Below are 20,052 nucleotides of genomic sequence, written 5' to 3' on the forward strand. Positions count from 1 at the left end.
GAGTTGCCAAGTCAGATTTAATAAGTTTTCCACTCCCATACAACCACTTGATATACATTGCATACTACGCGGAAGATGACATCTAGAGATGTTTTTGTCATCTTTTTTGGCGCCGACTGTAGTTATCATAGAAAATACCTGTACGTGTAAAAAAAAAATGTAAAAAACATCATGTGGCGATAAATATAAAAGTTGACCTGATTGAGCAAAACCAGTGTGATTTTTGGATTCAGCACATCAAAATTGTCCAAAATCAGCTGAAAAACAGATGATAAATTTGTTCTTGGCCAGTGAATTATTTAAGGGAGAGTGATCCAGATATTATATGTTTAGTTGAAACAAAGCTTGTAAAAGAACTGGAACTTGTGCTGGAGGGAAAGAGCAAGTACAATATTTGGAGAAAAGATAGGAGAGAAGGAATGGGAGGAGGAGTGATGATATTGATGAAACAAAACTTGAAAGTGACTGAAGAGGCTTTTGGCTAAGCGGCTTTCCATATCCTGTGATAAATTCAATCAGTTACCTGATTCTCAGTTCGGATTCCGCAAGGCTTTGGAAACACGTGATGCTCTCTTGACTCTGTCTCATGACTTGCAGTCTTCATTGGATTGTGGGCATGAGTCTTGAGTTGTTGCTATTGATTTTAGTTCTGCTTTTGATGTAAATCATAGGGCTTTAATTTATAAACTACAACTCCTTGATATTGGTGGAAGTCTTCTCAGTATTTTTAAAGAATTTTTAACTAATCGATTACAGTGTGTGGTTGTTGATGGCGCCTGCTCTGCTTCTCTGCCTGTTGTTTCTGGTGTTCCTCAGGGCAGTGTCCTTGGACCTTTATTTTTTAACACACAACCAAATCTTATAGATCTGGGCTTCCTCTTTCCAATGTTTTTTTGTTTTTTAGCTGTGAGTAATACTTTTTGAGATATAGAGGTTAAAAGAGACCCCCCTCACCCCCATTGGGCTGCCAGAGTGCACCTGGGGGGATAGTCGCCTCCCTCACCACGCGCAATGAAAGGGTTAGTACTCCTGGAGGAGATAGAAAACAAATGGCCGCAGTGTAAGTGTTTGAATGAGCAAACATTAGTTCATACTACACAGTTCTTGAAGAGGTATGTACTTGTCCTTACTAAACACTGTGTGGGTTAAGGTCTAATTGAGGTATAACAGCTTAAACATAAGGCAGTTTAGGAGTAGTAGGAACAAGTTAATCTAAAGTGGGATCACTGTTTTAAATACATTTTTTTTTGTGAGTTTGCAGGTGTTAAATTTATTCATAATTTAACAGGAGCCAATGATAAGAATGTAGAGTAGGAGATATCTGTGCGGTTGCTGTGGAAGAGGGGTGAGAGAGAATTCGGTGTGGTGTGCAGGATGTGAAAGGTGGCGTCATCTGAGATGTTTGGGTGTAAGGGATGTGCGTAGAGCTGGTGTCCACTTCCGTTGTCCGACTTGTGTTGGAGGAGGACGGATAGAGGTGGATGTTAGGCAAGTGCGGATGGGTGAAGCCCCTGTAGAGGTAGTGGACAGCTTTTGCTACCTTGGGGATGTCAAACGATGTGAAGGAGGAGCAGAAGCTGCAGTGAGAGGGAGGATAGCTTGTGCTTGAAAGAGCTGGAGGGAACTGGCAAGCTTATTAGTGAACCAGAATATCCCGCTTGGCAGCAGAGCACAGGTGTACAGAGCGTGTGTGAGATCGGTGCTCCTGTATGGGGCAGAGACTTTTGCTACGACGAAACAGCTGGAAGCACTACTGATACGGTGTGATGTGAGAATGCTTAGATATTTGATGGCAATCAGATGGCAAGATGGAATTTCAAATGAAGAAGTGGTGAGGAGTGGCCTGGAGGGCCCGGAGGAGTTACTTAATAAAACCAGATTAAGGTGGTTTGGACATGTGAGGAGAAAAGGAGAAGAACACATCCTGAGACGAGCACTAAACTTTGAGGTAGAGGGCAGAAGGTCAAGGAAGACATGGAGAAGGGTGGTGGAGGAAGATATGAGGATGCTGAACATCACAGAAGAAATGGCTATGGACTGGCAACCGTGGTGGAGGCTCATATCCCGTCCAACCCCACCGTAGGGAATAAATGGACGTTAAACGATGATGATGAATGATGATGATAAATTTATTCATTATCCGAATGCCATGCATGATGGTAATGCCAGGTTTTCTGATACTTAGGTGATGACATGTTGTGGTCGGTTGTTATCTTGGTTTATGATGCGGATGTGGTGAGTTGTCGAGTATTCAATATGAAATCTCTTTTGTTCTCTTGGCTGGTTAGTCTAGCATTACACTTATTTTTTTAATGTGATTATCTTAGTGAAAAGTTTGTAGAGAAGTGGAAGTAAATTAAATTGTAGCTACAGCTTGCCTACTGTACATTGTCACCTTATATTGTTTTTACATAGTCTTTTTGACAATATATGTGACATATTATGTGAAATGTTTTCTCCCTTCCAAAGAATCGTCGGCAGAAAACTGCAAGTGAGAGCTCCAGCAGCAAGTACCCACGACGCCTGGAAGATCGAGAAGGCGTTGATGACAGCTCAGAGGATGAGGATAACTGTGGGCATCCTAAACTTCAAGTGCCCCCTGGTGCAGAGGGTGTTTTTCCTCCAGAGGGTGTAGGTGGGGCCTCTGGGGGACATTGCCCGGACTCAAGCCATGCAGACGATTATATGTCGGTGAGCCTATGTTTTGATTGCTAAGAAAATAGGCCAAAATTATTATAATAGAATTTTAATGGTGTATGAAAGTGTAGTGTGGTGAACTATGCTTAGCAATTATTCCTCTGGCCTACTTGTTTTGTCAGCTGTGGCATCCCTTGACCCTCAGTATTCTCAGTATTCTTGTTACTTGGCTCTAGTGTAGAATTTGTAAAAATAATGGAGTAATGAATATGCAAAGTGTGGATCACTTAACCTTATTGTGCATGTTGGCCAAATGACTTTGTGAAGAGATGATGAGCCATATCCATTTCTATTTATAATTTATAATGTCAGTGATCAAAGAAAAGGAAATAAAAATAATGTTAATTTAATGAAATCATACCTAGTCTGAAGTACAGAGCAATAAATGTAAGGAAGTGCTGCTTGTTGCTCAAATGTCTTTCAGTATTAGCAGACAGGATGAAGCTGAAGCAGCATGTCATCAAAATGTTCATAGTTTTTTTTGTGTATATAATTTATTTAATTATTTGGCTGAAACGTGTGTTGCTGGACATTAGCAACATTTAATTTGCTTGATCTACCATATAGGCATGAGTCTCAGATTCTGGAAGATATTTCCTTCATAACTTATCTAGAAATGCCCCTCTACATGTGTAAAGAAAGAAGGCCAGGTAGCTCATTGGGTTTTGTGCTTGCCTCATGAGTCATGACCAAGAGGATGTGAATTTGATCACAGCACATGACTTCTCAGTGAGATAGGTAGTGCTCTCTTGTAACCCTAGCAGAGCTCTATGGTCTTAGCTACTCAGGTTGGGGGATTAGGTAAGCTTTTAATTATGTAGAGATATAGATGTGGCTCTCATAAAAATATATCTCATCTCTTTATGTACCAGTACATCTGCCATGTAAAGGTTACAAGGTAGTCTTTAAAGTAGCTTGCAAAGTCCAGTATTGTTACCATGTAAAGGTTACAAGGTAGAGTCTTCAAAGTAGCTTGCAAAGTCCAGTATTGTTACCACGTAAAGGTTACAAGGTAGAGTCTTCAAAGTAGCTTGCAAAGTCCAGTATTGTTTGTAGTTTGCTTGGAACAATATATCACTTGTATCCTTCTTCAACAGGATGTTGCCTCCGAGGGAGAATCAACAGATGAAGAAATTGATGCCAGGCCATTTTCTGGAAGAAAATGTTCAGGTGTAACCATAGAAGAAACAGGAATAGAACTTCAGCCTGTAAAGTGCCATAGATCTGAATCTGAAGAGGTAGACAAAGGGATAAACTTCAGCCTTTCAAGACCCCAGGTATTGTTTTCTTCTTGAAAGTGTATTTATGGTAATAAACACTCATAATTGCAAACTCACAGCCTGGCGGGGGTTGGCGAAAACCATAAGGAGTGAAAATTTTAGATGGAAAGTAACAGCCACTAACCTCATGTTAAGGGTTGTCTTCAAGGTGTTTATAGAGAAGCACATCTAGGACACCGCTCAGAGCAAAATCAAGAAAAAGAAAATATAAATAATAATGAGACTAATGATATAAATATAAGGTACTAAGAGGATGCTGATGGGATTGGATTGGAGTGAACCAAAACAAGAACAGTAACTGATTGTGAAGGAGTTATGGGAGACTGAAACATTGGCCAGGGAAGCATGCCATTATAGCTTCAAAGACGGTTGTTTCAAACCTTGATGGAGCGGAGACATCACTGTGACCACAGCGTGAACTCTTAGTCATTGGAGAGGTTTGGAGATAAGTGCTTGTGGTACCTGTTTCAATTTTGGATCTCTTCTGGCTTACCTCATCTTTTTCCTCCTTTGCTCAACCTTGTTTTTAACTGATGCCATTTTTATGCTTCTCTCCTTGGCCACAGTAAGTGAAGTAATTAATAATGATGGTGTAGTGTTGACATCTGGATTACAGGTGATTTCAACCTCCCTAACATTGACTGGACAGCAATATCCCCATTTGACCCTCCCGATGCTGACACCTCCAACCCCATTATTCCCCCCACAAAGACACCAACTACACGACACATTCATTGACATTCATACATTTTCACTCTCACAAACAGTACTCCAGCCAACATGAACACATACTGTAACACGCCCCGCTTGCCACGGCAGCCCTTTGACCACAGCACACACTTTTTTTTTTCCGTCTACGCTCATAGCGCTGGTAGGCTTGCTTGAGCGGCCTGGATGTTAGTCGGCCCCAGCCCGTATTGGCGCAGGCAGGTGTTTATAGTGGCGCCACCTTTTTCTCACCAACATCATTCTTAACATAAACACTCAGGTTGTTCCAGCACTTAATGACCATGACATACTCATCGTTGACGCTGACCTCCGACCGATTAGACATAAACTAAGACCCAGCCTGATATTCCTTTATTCAAGGGCTGACTTAGACATGATCAAACAAGACCTAACTGCTTTCAGCACTGACTTTTTTGCGATAGACCCACACACAAGATTTCCTTCCACCAACTGGAACAACCTGAAACACCATACATGACTCAATGAACAGTCACATACCACAAAAAACACTCTCGTAGGTACACACTTCCCTGGTTTTCCAGGGATCTACGCAGACAACATTGCAAGAAACAAAGACTCTACAGACGCGCGCAGACATACAACACAACAGATAATTGGACCGCCTACAAAAACCACCAAAAGACATTTGCCAAAAACATAAAAGTAGCGAATGGAAACACACAGCAACTTACCTCGCAAACAACGTAAGAAATAACAAAAGAAATTTTTCAAATTCTTTAAGGCGTGCAAACATCAACAGTCTGAGAGTCATGTTAATAGGATATTCAGATTCATGTTAATAGGATATTCAAAGAAACGTATAGAATGGTAAGAAATATAGGATTAGCATTCCACTACATGGATAAGGATATGATGAAAAAGATAATAGCCACTATGATTAAACCAAAATTGGAATATGCGGAAACTGTGTGGTCTCCCCATAAGAAGAAACATAAAAAAATAGAAAGAATACAAAGGATGGCAACAAAAATGGTTCCAGAACTGGAGGGATTGTCATATGAAGAAAGGCTAAAGGAAATGGACCTACTAACACTGGAACAAAGAAAAGAAAGGGGAGACCTAATACAAATTTTGATTAAAATGGAAGAAGTAGACAATGAGGAGTTACTACTAAGAGAAGGAAGAAACACCAGCAACACAAGAGGACACAGTAAAAAACTGAGGAAAGGAAGATGCTTGAGAGACATAAAGAAATATAGCTTCCAGCAAAGAAATATAGAGGTTTGAAACAGACTTAGTGAGCATGTAGTATTGGCAAAGAGTGTGCATAACTTTAAGGAAAGCCTGGATAAATACAGATATGGAGACAGGACCACACGAGCGTAAGCCCATGCCCTGTAAAACTACAACTAGGTAATACACACACAATACTGCGAGCGTCTGGACAGCGTTCAGGTTGAGTCTTGTTTGAGGCAATGCGTGTCGGGTTACGTCACACGATTGGGAAGGAATTTTTGATACGCAATAACTTTGCTTTCAGAGATCATATCGTGTTGACAAGTACATCATTGTACTTAGAATTACACAGAAAAATGGATTATTACTAAGAACATTATCTTCTGGCATTTTCAAGGTTTGTGATTTTTACCCGGAGCACAAAACAGAAATGAATTCGGCCACCCGTAAGACAAGGGTTAAATGCTGGGTATTATAGAATGTTCTCGAAAATTATTATTATTATTTTTGTTTTGTTTTTGTTTCTGTATTGTATGAAGCATCTGAACTCACTGAAACCAGCTGTGAAATCCAAATTACGATACATTGTGCGATAGTCACGCTATAGTGTGTGAAATATAGCTAGTGTGTGAGCTGCTGGCAGAAAATGGTACTCTGCAGATGGTTGCACTGCAATTGATTGCAATATTATTATTTATTATTATTATTATTATTATTATTACCAAAGGTGGGCATTCCTCAATATAAGTCTGCTAATAGTGGACTAACAAAAAATTTGCAGAATGGCATTAGCGGAAAATTTGAAAAATTAGTGGATTTGGAGTTAGCGGAATGCTAAAATTATAGTCCGTATACGCAAATTTTCAAAAACAGCCAACAATGAAATTTCTGGGAAATTCAAGAGTATTTTTGAAAGTGGAGAAACTTCTAGATTAGGGCGGCCGGACGTCCCGGATTTTCAGCGACAGTCCTGGATTCTAATGGTTTATCCTGGAAATAAAATTGTCCTGGAAATGTCCCGGATTTCATGCACTGTCCTAGGTAATGTTTTTTTATTAAAGCGTCCTGGATTTCACTTCCAGAAATCTGGCCACCCTATTCTAGATCTGTCTGATGTGCAGCATGTAGGCAGCAGGCTGCCCAGGCTGCATGGGTGGGAATATTCTAGAACTGTCTGTTGCTCAGCCGGCCTGTCCCGGCAGCCTGCGTGGGAGGCAGTTTACATTAACTCGCCGAGTCTAGTGTTATATATAAAAATGTATAAAATAAATAAATATATAAATTGTTAGGTAATTTTATTGGAAATTATGTTTTTAACTACCAATACAGGGTTAGCGGACTGTTGTGAACTTCATTAGTGGACTAAAAAATTTATTAGCGTTAGCATTAACGGATTTGCGATAGCAGACTGGCGAAACCAGAAAATTTGCTGATTAGCGATTAGTGGAATGCCTAACAAAGTTAGCGGAATTGCGAATTGTGGACTAACAAAAAATTAGCGGGTGCCCACTTCTGATTATTACTAATGCAGTTATTACTATAAATAGAATTTTATTAAAGCACGAGTTCATGGGGTCTCCAGGAGTGTAGTTTCAACATATATTTCACAACTGTTAACCCCTTCAACACGAGGACGCAGTATATACTGCGTCCTTGCGTGCCCCATACCATATCCAAGGACGCGTATCCTGTGTCCTGGCTTGCTTTAGCCAGCATATGAGTTATTTCTTCCCGGATATTGTACGATAGGTTTTAGGATGTAAGTCGTATATGATACGGTGTCTTATTTGACTTTCAATGTTATTATTGTGTAAGAACGTAAGTGTGTCTAGCGCGCATTTGTACTTTACAGTAACAATCAATTTTAACAGAAAATAAAAAAAATAGTGAGAAAGAAATGATATATGTGTATGTGTGTGGAATTCCTCTTCCCTCGAGTTGCCAAGTGGCTGGCTAGTGCATTGTCTCACTGCCACCTCGGCTCAGGGACGCGGGCTCGCTCGGGAGCTGCGGCCTCCCCTCCCTACATCCCCCTCACACCCATCTCGCTATCTCTGCTATCTTCCTTCCTACCTCCTCCCTGCAGTGTGTGTGTGTGTGTGTGTGTGTGTATTTACCTAGTTGTATTTACCTTGTTGTGACATACGAGAAAAGAGCTACGCTCGCGCTGTCCCGTCTCCATATCCGCTCTTATCCAACTTTTCCTTAAAATCATGAATGTTTCTTGCACAAACCACCTCCTCCTCCAGTCCATTCCACAGCTCAATGCTTCTGTTTGGGAAGCTAAACTTTTTCACATCTCGCCTACACGTGGTCGCCCTCAACTTCTTTCCATGTCCTCTTGTTTCTCTCTCGTGTGTGTGTGTGTGTGTGTGTGTGTGAGAGAGAGAGAGAGAGAGAGAGAGAGAAAGGCATCAACAAGTTACAGCTTGATTCCACCGACACCGTGACCAAAGTGTTTCTCCCTCTCCCTGTATCTCGATCCCTCCAATCTGTGTGTGTGTGTGTGCTCTCTCTCTCTCTCTCTCTCTCTCTCTCTCTCTCTCTCTCTCTCTCTCTCACACACACACACACACACACACACACACACACACACACAAGACCCACCTCCAGGAGGATGTCCTTTCAACCTTGTTCTCCGTCAAATCTGTGCGTATTGCCGGTGAATCAGTGGGATATTTTTAACGACCTTACATCTGTGTCCTTCCCTTCCCTTTTCTCCACTTTCCTCCACAAATCTATTTTTTTATCACAACTAATATAACCCTAGAATAGTAGCGTTGTCCGGTATTCCGAATTTGGGCGTACTTTGCGTTGTGGATTAGACGCTCCAAGGCCTATGGTGCTCGGCTGCCATAACATTTCAGTTTGTACTCTGTCCTTTGTGTGTGAGGCGTGTTCGTGTTGCTCCTGTTTTTTTTTCATCTGCTGTAGCCAATTGTCCGGTATTCCGTACAAAGCTACCAAATTAGTGCCTTGTGAGTGTGCCTATGAAACATATCCTGTAATGTGTCATTTTTTTTCTTTTTTTCCCAGGATTAAAAAAACTAACTTCTTTAAAATGGTGTTGGTTAATGGGAAGTACGATCTGGACAAAAGTTGTGATTTACAGGAAGTGATGCTTCTGCCTGACAGTGATGTCAATGAGCTACAACAGGAAAGTGAAAAGGAAAGTGATGATAGTGTGAGTGATGACAGTGTAGAAGAGAGAGGTGATGATTAAAGTGACCTTGAAATGTCCCACGTTTGTCACCTCTGTCCTGGTCACCAGGCCCCAACTACTGCTTCCACACCTAACAAATATCTACCTCCCAGCATATTCCCACCTACCCTAGTATCACTCATTCACCCTACTTACCCCAGTGAACCCCAACCTGGCCCCTCACACCATCATCAGCCCACCTCAGCACCCTCTACTACGCATCAGACAGGAAAAGAAAGGAAGCAGCGAGGGGGTAGTTCACACAACCTGTGTCATTCACGTTGCCTACGTAGACGGCCAGCTACCCCCACCTGTCACCCCCCACCACACCAAGATATCGCTGAGAGAGAGAGAGAGAGAGAGAGAGAGAGAGCGCGAGAGAGAGCAAAGGAAAACGGAGAACATAAAAGTAAAGGGAGATAAAAGTGCGGTATCGCTGCTCAGATGCCCTAGCTGGTTGTCCTGCTGCTGCACTTATGCCAAGATGCCCTAGATATCCATTATCTCAACATTATAGGTCCCACAGGCATCACCAATGAGAATGGGAAGGGAACAATATTATTTTATTTGTATTCTTTCTAAAACAGCCTTTGTTCATCAGCATGGCGCACAGTAACCTGTATGGCATAAAGATTAGGGAGGCTGGAGCATATCAGGGCATGTCTGGACTTCATGTGTGGCACAAGTCATTACCATCAGACAACACTGTGGCTGGCAGTGGTGAAAAGATTACAGGGATATAAGATTTCTGTGATTTTTGCAGTTTTTTTTTTTTTTTTACTTTTTTTTTTTAATAATGAGTTAAATACATTTAGTTCATAGTTCATAGAGTTAAGAATAACATCTAATTTAAGTGAAAATTTTTGAAATAAACTTTGTACCATTCCTATATGCATATTTCTACCCCCAAAGTTTGTCTGGGATTCCGGACATTGCTGCTAGGCATGTGAGGCTGACAACGCTACTATTCCAGGGATAATGAAATACAATTCAGCAGATACATGCAAATTTCTCTATATTTATGCATACATCTCAAAATTATCATATAATTTATGTTTCTTTATGTGTTCCATTTAATTTTGCATATTTTTATATATAGTACATGATGATTATGTTGAGTTTATGGCTTAAAACGTGTTACATTCAGTAGCAAGCTTTCATTTTATATCAACTTATGACAAATACTTGTTTGTTTTTATCGGCAGGGGGATGCCATGCTGGGTTCTGGCCATCGAACATTGTTGCTTCAAAACTCTCAGTCAGTAACATCTGTCTTCAAGGACGAAAAATCCTCCAGCAAATGTAAGTGTATATTAAGATAACTGTTGTAGATATTATAGTAACATGATTATTCATGCTGTATAGTCATGTACCTTCTTGGTGAAGTGGCTAGCATGTCTAGCTATGAATCTGATGGGTTGGATTTGAATCCTGGCCTGAAGAGTCAGTGGGCTGCTGACCCAGCTGTTCATCCTCCTTTTCAGGCTGGTTGATAGTGAAATCTGGGGAAGGTAAACTGTGATAACCCCTGTGTCCTGGGGTGATGGGCTTTCATCCATCACAGGCTCAAGGGCCAATGAGACAGAGATGAGCATTGTGGGCTGTTCAGCTGTAGTATATTCACCTAACTTTAATATGGCTATAGTTGGTTTCATTCCATCTGTCCACTCACGAGAATAGATTTCGCACATGCGCATTGCTAGTTTGTGATTAAGTGAAAATAAATATGATATATATTCAAGCTTTTTTTTTTTTTTTTTTCAATAATAGAATGTTTATGTATACAAAAAGACCTCAAACCTACTTAAATAAATCTGTAACATACCGATTTGCAGTGATAATATACCATGCAAGCACATGAAAGGTAAGCTTGTATCACACAGTATAGTCAAAACATACTCTAAAGAAGTTAAAAGGCGGCGATGATCCCCCCAGGCACACTCGGGCAGCCCAACGGTGGGGGGGGGTCTCTTTTAACTGCTGTATCTCAAAAACTATTCATCAGCTAAAAAATGAAACAAAAAACAAAAACAAAAAAAAAAAAAAAACACGATTGGAAAGAGGAGGCCCAGATCTATAAGATTCGGTTATGTATGCCTCCTGTGAATGTACAGGCACGTTCAGGGGTGTTGCTTGTGAACACATGTCTGTGCGTGTGCGACGGCCAGCCATATTGAGGCAACTGAGTAGATCTTGATGGGGTGCTGGCAAGGTAGTATTGCCAACTGCAAAATTTACAACTATTTGGTAAAAAAATCAGTCAGGTGATAGGTGAAGCTATGCCAAAATGCCACTATATTGGACAACAACATCCGCCAGTTACTCGTCCGTAGATTTTCCACGCTAGGCTGATATGATTTTCCACCAAATTTAGTGTAAAACCCACTGAATTGGTAATGCTGTGGGGTGAGAAGAGGCTTGTAAAATATCTTTGGAACATGCTCATACGCAGGAAATTTAAGTGCGATTGGAGGTCGCAGCAAGCGTTTAGCACCAGCAGCAAATGACGCTATCGCTCGCTGTGAGCATTTAGCAATGAAAGGGTTAAAAGGTATTCTAATTATTTATTGCATGGAAGTCACATGATATTATTTAAAATAGCCTAGCATCACAGTAATGTTTCTTGCTACTTTGAATATTACCTGTGTGATTTACCACAGAGTTACATGCTAGAGCACGGGTCCCCTATCCCACTGCATTGTGCTAAGTGATGCCAGCAGCCTACCGCTGTGGCTGTATTCCCAGTTCATCCAAAACTGATGACTTCACGCACCTCACTCCAACCATTCATTATTAACCCTTTCATTGCTAAACGCTTGCAGCGAGTGGTAGTGCATTTGCTGGTGGTGCTAAATGCTTTCTGTGAGCTCCAGCCGCACTCAAATCTCCTGCGTATGAGTGTTCCAACACTATTTCTCACAACACAGGATTGCCAATTGAGTGGGTTTTCCACTAAATTTGGTGGAAAATCATATCAGCCTAGCGTGGAAAATCAATGGACGAGTAACTGGTGGATGTTCTTGTCCAATATAGTGGCATTTTTGCATAGTTTCACCTATCACCTGACAGATTCTTTGATCAAATAGTTGTAAATTTTGCAGTTGGTAATACTACCTTGCCAGCACCTCATGGAGAGATATCCGCAGTTGCCTCAATATGGCTGACCGTAGCAGACGCACTGATGTAAGTGTTCACAGCCAACACCCCCTGAACGTGCATGTACATTCGCAGGAGAGGCATACATAACCGAATCCTATAGATCTTGGCCTCCTCCTTCCAATGGTGTTTTTGTTTTTTAGGTGTGATAAATAGTTTTTGAGATACAGAGGTTAAAAGAGACCCTCTTCCCCCCGTTGGGCTGCCAGAGTGCACCTGAGGGGATAGTCACTTCCTCGTCATGTGCAACGATAGGGTTAAGAAAAACTGAAACCACCACCACACTAGCATAAACTTGTAACTAATGTAAAAACAAATGTATGAAAATCTTGGCTAAATAAAGTAGCACAAACATTTTTTTGCACTTTTTTTCCTTCAACTCCTTAGTACTCAGCTATTTTTTACCACATCACTTTTTAAGCACAGATCCTGAATCTACATGGTTTTCTGATTCTCTTGGTGTAGATTACATCCCACTGAAAATATATACTTTCAAAATTACCTCCGAATATAAGCTGTGCCGTGATGGCATTCATTCACCTCGACATTTGTTTACCCAGACCCACTGCTTTCGACAGTCTGTTGAAGGGGAGGATGGATCGACACTCCGCCCTCATGGCACAGCTTGTTTTTCGAGGCACTTTTAACCCTCCATATATTTTTACATGGGGATGTAACCAACAACAACAGAATCAAAAAAGCATCTGGATTCAGGATCTGGTCTTAAAAAGGGATGCAATGAAAAATAGCCAAGTACTAAGGAGTTGAAGGGAAGCAAGTGCAAGATGAAAGGTGGGGTCAGGAAACGGGGTGGGAGTGAGGTGTGTAAAATTGTCCATTTTGGATGAACTGGACACACTTATGTCTGCAGGTCCATTTCCAGAGGCAACACCTGCAGGGCCTTGGTGAGCACTCTAGTATGTAACTTGTGGTGATTTATATGCAGTAAATTATTAAAATGTCTTTTATTTACATTTGCAGAACTAAATGCCATTCTGTGTACCTAAAATGAGATAAAGCTTATTAATTATAGTCTATTGTTTGTTTGTTTTTAATTTGACTTGATAGATTGATACAAACTTGCTTTTTGTGTGCTTGTATGGTATATTATCAATGCATATCAGCATGTTTAGTGTTTAGATAAGGTGCAGGGATTCTTTGTATCTAAATATTCAAATATATTACTGAAGAAATAGTTTCAATATTTATCACACATAGCCAGTGATCTCAGGCATATTAATTTCCAACCTTTCATGAGTTACATGGTGCATGTGCCACAATCCATTAAAATTCAACCTTTGTGGATGGACAGATGAAATGAAACTGACTACATGAATTAGGCTATGGAATGGCAGTTCCGTATGGCTGGAGTACCTCTTTTAATTTTGTTTTCCCATTTAATGTTTTGTGCCGTTATGATAGTGTCAAAATATCCGTAGGTTTTAACAGTACATATTCTTAAAAGCAATTAAGAGAGAGAGAGAGAGAGAGAGAGAGAGAGAGAGAGAGAGAGAGAGAGAGAGAGAGAGCACCGAAAAAACATAAGGGAATAAAACACTAGCAAAGAGAGAAAACAAAGCAACACAAAAACAGTACCACAAGAGGAAAATTAAATTGAGAGACAGCCAAACACACACACACACACCACACACACCACACACACACCTAGTGGACAGAGTGACCAACTATGTGAGTTTGTTTGCAGATGATGCAAAGCTATTGAGACAAGTGAATGATTTGAAGGACTGTGAGGCATTGCAGAGGGACCTGGATAAAATATGGGAGTGGCGTGGTACATGGCAGATGGAGTTCAACCTTGGGAAATGTAAAAAACTAGAGTTTGGTAGGAGTGGAAGAAGATGTGAATATGATTATAAGATGGAAAGTGAGATAATAATGCAGAGGAGTGGAGGAAAAAGATTTGGGAGTGACTGTCTCAGAGAACATGTCACCTGACAAACACATCAACAGGATAACGGGACAAACTATGAATTTGCTGAGGAACATGAGGACGGCATTTGTGTATTTGGACGAGGAGATGATGAAGAAAATAATAGTTACAATGATAAGGCCAAGGTTGGAGTATGCAGCACTGGTCTGGTCTCCTCACGAAAAGAACATAAGAAAGCTGGAAAAAGTGCAGAGAGTGGCAACTAAGATGGTACCGGAACTTAGAGATCGGACTTATGAGGAGAGACTCAATAGCATGGGGCTCACAACCCTGGAGAGAAGAAGAGAAAGAGGAGACCTGATAGCGGTGTACAGGGTGGCGAGTGGAGTGGAGCATTTGGACAGAGAGGACCTGTGTGTGTGGAACGAGAGAGAAACGAGAGGACATGGAAGTTGAGGGCGACCACGTGTAGGCAAGATGTGAAAAAGTTTAGCTTCCCAAACAGAAACATTGAGCTATGGAATAGGCTGGAGGAGGAGGTGGTTTGTGCAAGAAACATTCATGATTATAAGGAAAAGTTGGACAAGAGCAGATATGGAGACGGGACAGCACAAGCATAGCTCTTTTCCTGTATGTCACAACTAGGTAAATACACCGTTGAAACACCAGCAACACACGAGGACACGGTAAAAAATTGAGAGAAGGAAGATGTTTGAGAGAGAAAAAAATATTGAGAAATATGAATAATAAAGAGGGGGAAAAGATAGAGGAAGAAGTAGATGAAATATCTAGATTGGGAAAATGTGAGGAAGGAAAAAACAGACCACTAAAGATTAAGCTAAGGTCCCAAATGGCAACAGAAACTATACTAAATAGATCATGGAAACTAAACAACTCTGAAGAATATAAGCAAATCTATGTGAGAGAAATATGTCAGAAGATGAAAGAATGAAAGCTAAAGAAATGTTAAATGAAGCAAAAAAGGGAAATGATTAAAGATCAGAAGAAGAAAAAAAGAATTTTTTTTGGAGAATGAAGAACGAAAAACTGAAGAAGTGGTGGATAGGAGGCGAAGGGAGGGAGTAAGGGTGTTGATTGAAAGAGGGGGGAAAAAAGTGAGAAGGGAAGAAAGGTTTAAAGATTGCATACACAAACATAGATGGTCTTGTATCAAAGAAAATTGAACTAACTGATTATTTAACCCCTAAAGGGCTGGCCTGGGTGGTCATCTACAACATCCACAGGACCGGCACCTCAGCACCAAACACCGAAAATAGCCTATATTCACACACTTGATTCTGCTGAACTACAATGCAATAAGAAATTACTTTGTCGTCATAGTCATCATCAACTCTTCTTCTTTTTAATTATTGCATGAAAACGTTTCTATGTGCTGTGGTTTTGGAGAAATATTGAGTTGAAGAGGAGAGACTTTTGGAGTTAGCGAGGCTCTTGCCCACTCTGCGTTCGTTTCGCTTGTGTGGCCTTGACTAGTGCGTAATGAAAACGGATGCCCCCATGCTCTAATTCTTATATATAGTCAATACTCTAAGCTTTCTCTATGTAACACAGTCTTGTGATGTGTGGTTTGGGAGTCATTGTAGCATACTCTTCTCATTCTCGTGTTGCTCTGCTGGGCTCGGCAGGGTCTGGCAGGAAATCGGACGCGTCAGAATCCGTGTCAGTACGCCTGTCCATCGTGAGAGCGGGCAAGATTCTGAAGCAGTAGCCTAAACATATCTCTGGCAGTGTTGCCAACGAATGGTCATCGAAAATTACCGAAAAGTAAATAAATTTAGCGCGAAAAAAGCAAAGCGGCTATAACCGTCCCCGGCCCTTCCGTGGAAAAGCGGCTATAGCCGCCTCCGGCCCTTTAGGGGTTAAGAGAGTGATCCAGATATTATATGTATAGTTGAAACAAAGCTTGTAAAAGAACTGGAACTTGTGCTGGAGGGAAAGAGCAAGTACAACATTTGGAGAAAAGATAGGAAAGAAGGAAAGGGAGGAGGAGTGATGATAATGACAAAATTAAACTTGAAAGTGACTGAAGTGAGATATGGAAATGACAGTGTGGAGGTGATGGTTGTGCAGGTTCTGGTAAAAGGTGGAGAGAAAAATAACATAATAACAGCCTATGTCCTCCCTAAAACCACAAGTTGGAATGAAGTAAGATATAACGCTATGCTGGAAGATACAATGCGGGCACTGACAGATGAAATAAAAAATGATAAAAAGGTAATATTTACAGGAGACTTCAATTGCAAAGAAGTGAAATGAGAAGATTTTGTAATATAGGGTGGTGAAAATACTTGGGGAAGTAAACTATTTTGAAGCTGGTAACAGATAACCTGATGACGCAGTGGGTGCAAGGAGAAACAAGGTTTAGAGGGGATGACGAACCATCAAGACTTGACCTAATTTTCACAAAACATGTGGAGTTCGATGAAGGAGTCAGTCATGAGTGCCCACTAGGAAAGAGCGACCATGAACTATTGGAGATGAAAACTTTGGAAGGATGTGAATATCGAGAAGAGGCTTATTAGTAAAAAAGGAAAAACTACGCTACAGCAGATTACGTTCGACTCAAGACTTTCTTCGGTGGGGTAGACTGGACTGATATGAAGATGAGTACTAATATCCCAGAGAAATATGACACTTTAATGAATATTTACAACAGAGGAATAGAGATATACGTTCCATTCTACACAGTAAAAATTAAAGGAGAGAAAACATGGTTTGGAAGGAGGTGTGAGACAGCAAGAAGAAATAGAAATAAGGCATGGAGGGTAATGGGTAATGGACAATTATTAGGGTTACTTTTTGGTATTTTAGGGTAATGCATCTTCAATTTCCAATTCTTTGAACTCTGGATTTAATAACAAGAATTCAATATTTTCCATCTGACAAGAAATAAACTTAAGATAGTAAAAATAAAAGTGACATGGAAAAAAAATGCTTAAAAGAGTTAGTGGTTAGCTGATAGCGTTAGCTTCCACTAATTTGTTTATCAGTTTATCGGTTTAGCGTAAGCAAAGCTAACTTTTTACTTTTAGTTAGTGGATTACCAGTTAGCAAAGCTAACTTTTCTGTTAGTGGTGCCCACCACTGTGTGTGTGTCTATATATATATATATATATATATATATATATATATATATATATATATATATATATATATATATATATATATATATATATATATATATATATATATATATATATATATATATATATATATATATATATATATATATATATATATATATATATATATATATATATATATATATATATATATATATATATATATATATATATATATATATATATATATATATATATATATATATATATATATATATATATATATATATATATATATATATATATATATATATATATATATATATATATATATATATATATATATAATATATATATAATTTATTTATTTATTATTTATTTATTTATTTATTTACATGATAAAATGTGTACATGACTGATTTTAGTTGGAGAACAAATGTGATATTTAGAAGTGGCTCCTGTAGTAAATGGGAGTGGGAAGGACATCATTAAAAATATTTTAAAAGAAGAAAAATAAAGATTTTAAATATTATCGTTGCACCCCATGAAACTCCTATTACTTTATTCTCATTGACCTTCATTTACAGAGAAGCACCTTTTATTGATCTTTGAATGTATTCACCTCAGGCTAATCTGTATTTAGTAGTGAAATGGATTTATTCATGAAATATTGAGTTTGAAAGATTCTGTACTCTATTATCATGTACTTAAACATTTTCTTGTTCTAGGCACAGAAGAAGAAAACACAGGGAAACGGAAATTGTTGGGCAACAAAAGTGACATGGGGAGCTGTGAGGTGAGATTCTTCCCATAAGAGTGCAATACTATTTTTTTTAGTTGGAGCTTGACATAAATCCCCATGTCGAGGTTAAAATGCAATGGCATTGTAGAAAGGAAGAAAACAGGTCTGCAACAATTAACATAGATGGTAATGTAATTGAAAATGAAACTTCCATATCTGGTATTCATATTTGAATGTACTTATGAGGTGAAGAGTAGATAGTTAAAATAAAGAATATTCCTGCACCAGTGAAAGCTTTGATTGTTAAAAAGAATATTTAGAGTGGAAGTTGCCAGGGGAATCTATGAAGGAGTCTGGTCTGACCCTGCTATATGAAAGCTAAATGCTTGCATGGCATGCCAGCTTTAGAGCAATGGAAATTGATATGGCAATGAACATCTGTGGAGTGTATAAAGTTGACAAGATTAAAATCAAATGTGAGTTTATTCCGGTGTAGTAAGACATAACTAGAATAGAGGAGTTACTGAGAATGATCAGAGTTAGGTATTTATATTTCTTTAATTTTTTTTTCTATTTTGATGATTTATGAAAGTTACTTAGATGTTAATATTGACACTGACATAGTTGTCTATGAGTTATGCATTGGTCCCCATGACTCTTGTACTAGAGACACAAACAGCTTTCCTCTTCCTGAATATTGCAAGATTCAGGAGGTCGAGAATTGCTGGTGCTTGGTACCATTGACCATTGGACTCAACATAACAATGCTGAATGGTTTGCTGAGGAGATTGACCACATCCAGTAAGAACTCCGAGAATCTTTCATAACCGCAAGGTTTTCCAGAGTTCTGAGTTCTTTGCAACTGATCATAGGCTTGGTGCAAACTTCATGTCAAAACAAAAAGTGAGATGTATCCACACTGTTTTACATTTCTAGAGACAGAAAGACGTGGTATTTGCTCATGAGTGCGTAGTGACGATCTCAAATTGGTTCAGTGTGCTCAGCACCCTTGAGGATGCTGTAGAACTGTAGGATACCTTCAAATGTGAAACTTCAAGATGCAAAGTAGTGCAATGGAGAGCGCATGAGACCAAGGAGTGGTTGTGCCTTCGGATGATGTGGGAGAAAATTGAGGTCATGCTGCCAGGCTTGCTGGGAATCAGAACTAATGTAGGGATCTGTTACGGAGGACTAGAGCTCTCCTGAGGAGAGATGAGGAGAGGTATGTCAGGAGCCTCATTGAGGATGTTGAGAGCCATTTCAATTCAAATGACCTGACCTGCTTACCAAGCCTTGAAGAAGCTCTGCTCTGAGCCTCCTTCTAAGGTGAGTGCCATCCGAACAGTAGATGGTTGCCTTGTGTCAGACATTGATTGGGAAGAGAATCTAGCAGGCAGCTACTAGCTGCTAGGTTGCAAACTGCAAATTCTGATCCACCCATTGATATAAGTCCACCTTCTCTTGATTAGGTCAGAAAGGCTGTGGTATGGTTGAGGGGTGAAAAGGCAGAGCTGCTCAGAGCTGGAGGTGAGGCTATAATTTACTAGTTGCATGTCCCTATAGGAAAAGGGCAAGGGGACCTCCAGGACTCCAACAACTACCATGGGATTTCAATGCTCAGTGTGCTAGCCATGGTGCTTGCCCATCTATTGCTCATGTAGATTTACAAGCAGCTGCTGAAACCAGAGACCTTAGCAGTCCTGGTTTATAAGTCGACATTTGACTGTATCGTTGTGCTTCGCATATTAGTGGAGGTCTGATACAAGTTTCAGCAGGGGATGCTTGCAGCCTGTGTCACTGTGTCAGTCTCAAGAAGGTGTTTTGATTTAGTGTATTGCAAGGCACTTTGGGATTTCCTGGAACTCTGCAGGATTCCTGCAAGGACTGTTGATCTGTTGACTGGCTTGTAATCTTGAAGTGAGAGTGTTGTCAAGTGTATTGAGGGCATGTCTATCTTCTTTTCCATGAATGCAGCAGTGAGGCAGAGTTGTGTGCTTGTTGTATTGACTGGACATAGGCAGAGCTTTGGCTCAGTCATTGTGGAGCATCTGTTGGTGATATCAGTCACTGACCTT

At 39.9% G+C, this 20,052-nt stretch overlaps 1 protein-coding gene across 1 annotated transcript in view; it reads left to right on the top strand.

Annotated features, from left to right (window-relative positions):
* LOC127003206 (uncharacterized) overlaps nucleotides 1-20,052 on the top strand; it is a 76,459-nt gene that overhangs the window by 25,736 nt on the left and 30,671 nt on the right. The window contains exons 6-9 of the mRNA XM_050869585.1: nucleotides 2,470-2,691; nucleotides 3,795-3,974; nucleotides 10,311-10,407; nucleotides 17,964-18,031. Coding sequence (XP_050725542.1) covers nucleotides 2,470-2,691; nucleotides 3,795-3,974; nucleotides 10,311-10,407; nucleotides 17,964-18,031 — 567 coding nt within the window. The remainder of the gene's footprint in view (nucleotides 1-2,469; nucleotides 2,692-3,794; nucleotides 3,975-10,310; nucleotides 10,408-17,963; nucleotides 18,032-20,052) is intronic.

This window comes from Eriocheir sinensis, chromosome 3, assembly GCF_024679095.1.
Source record: "Eriocheir sinensis breed Jianghai 21 chromosome 3, ASM2467909v1, whole genome shotgun sequence".
Classification (NCBI taxonomy): domain Eukaryota; kingdom Metazoa; phylum Arthropoda; class Malacostraca; order Decapoda; family Varunidae; genus Eriocheir; species Eriocheir sinensis.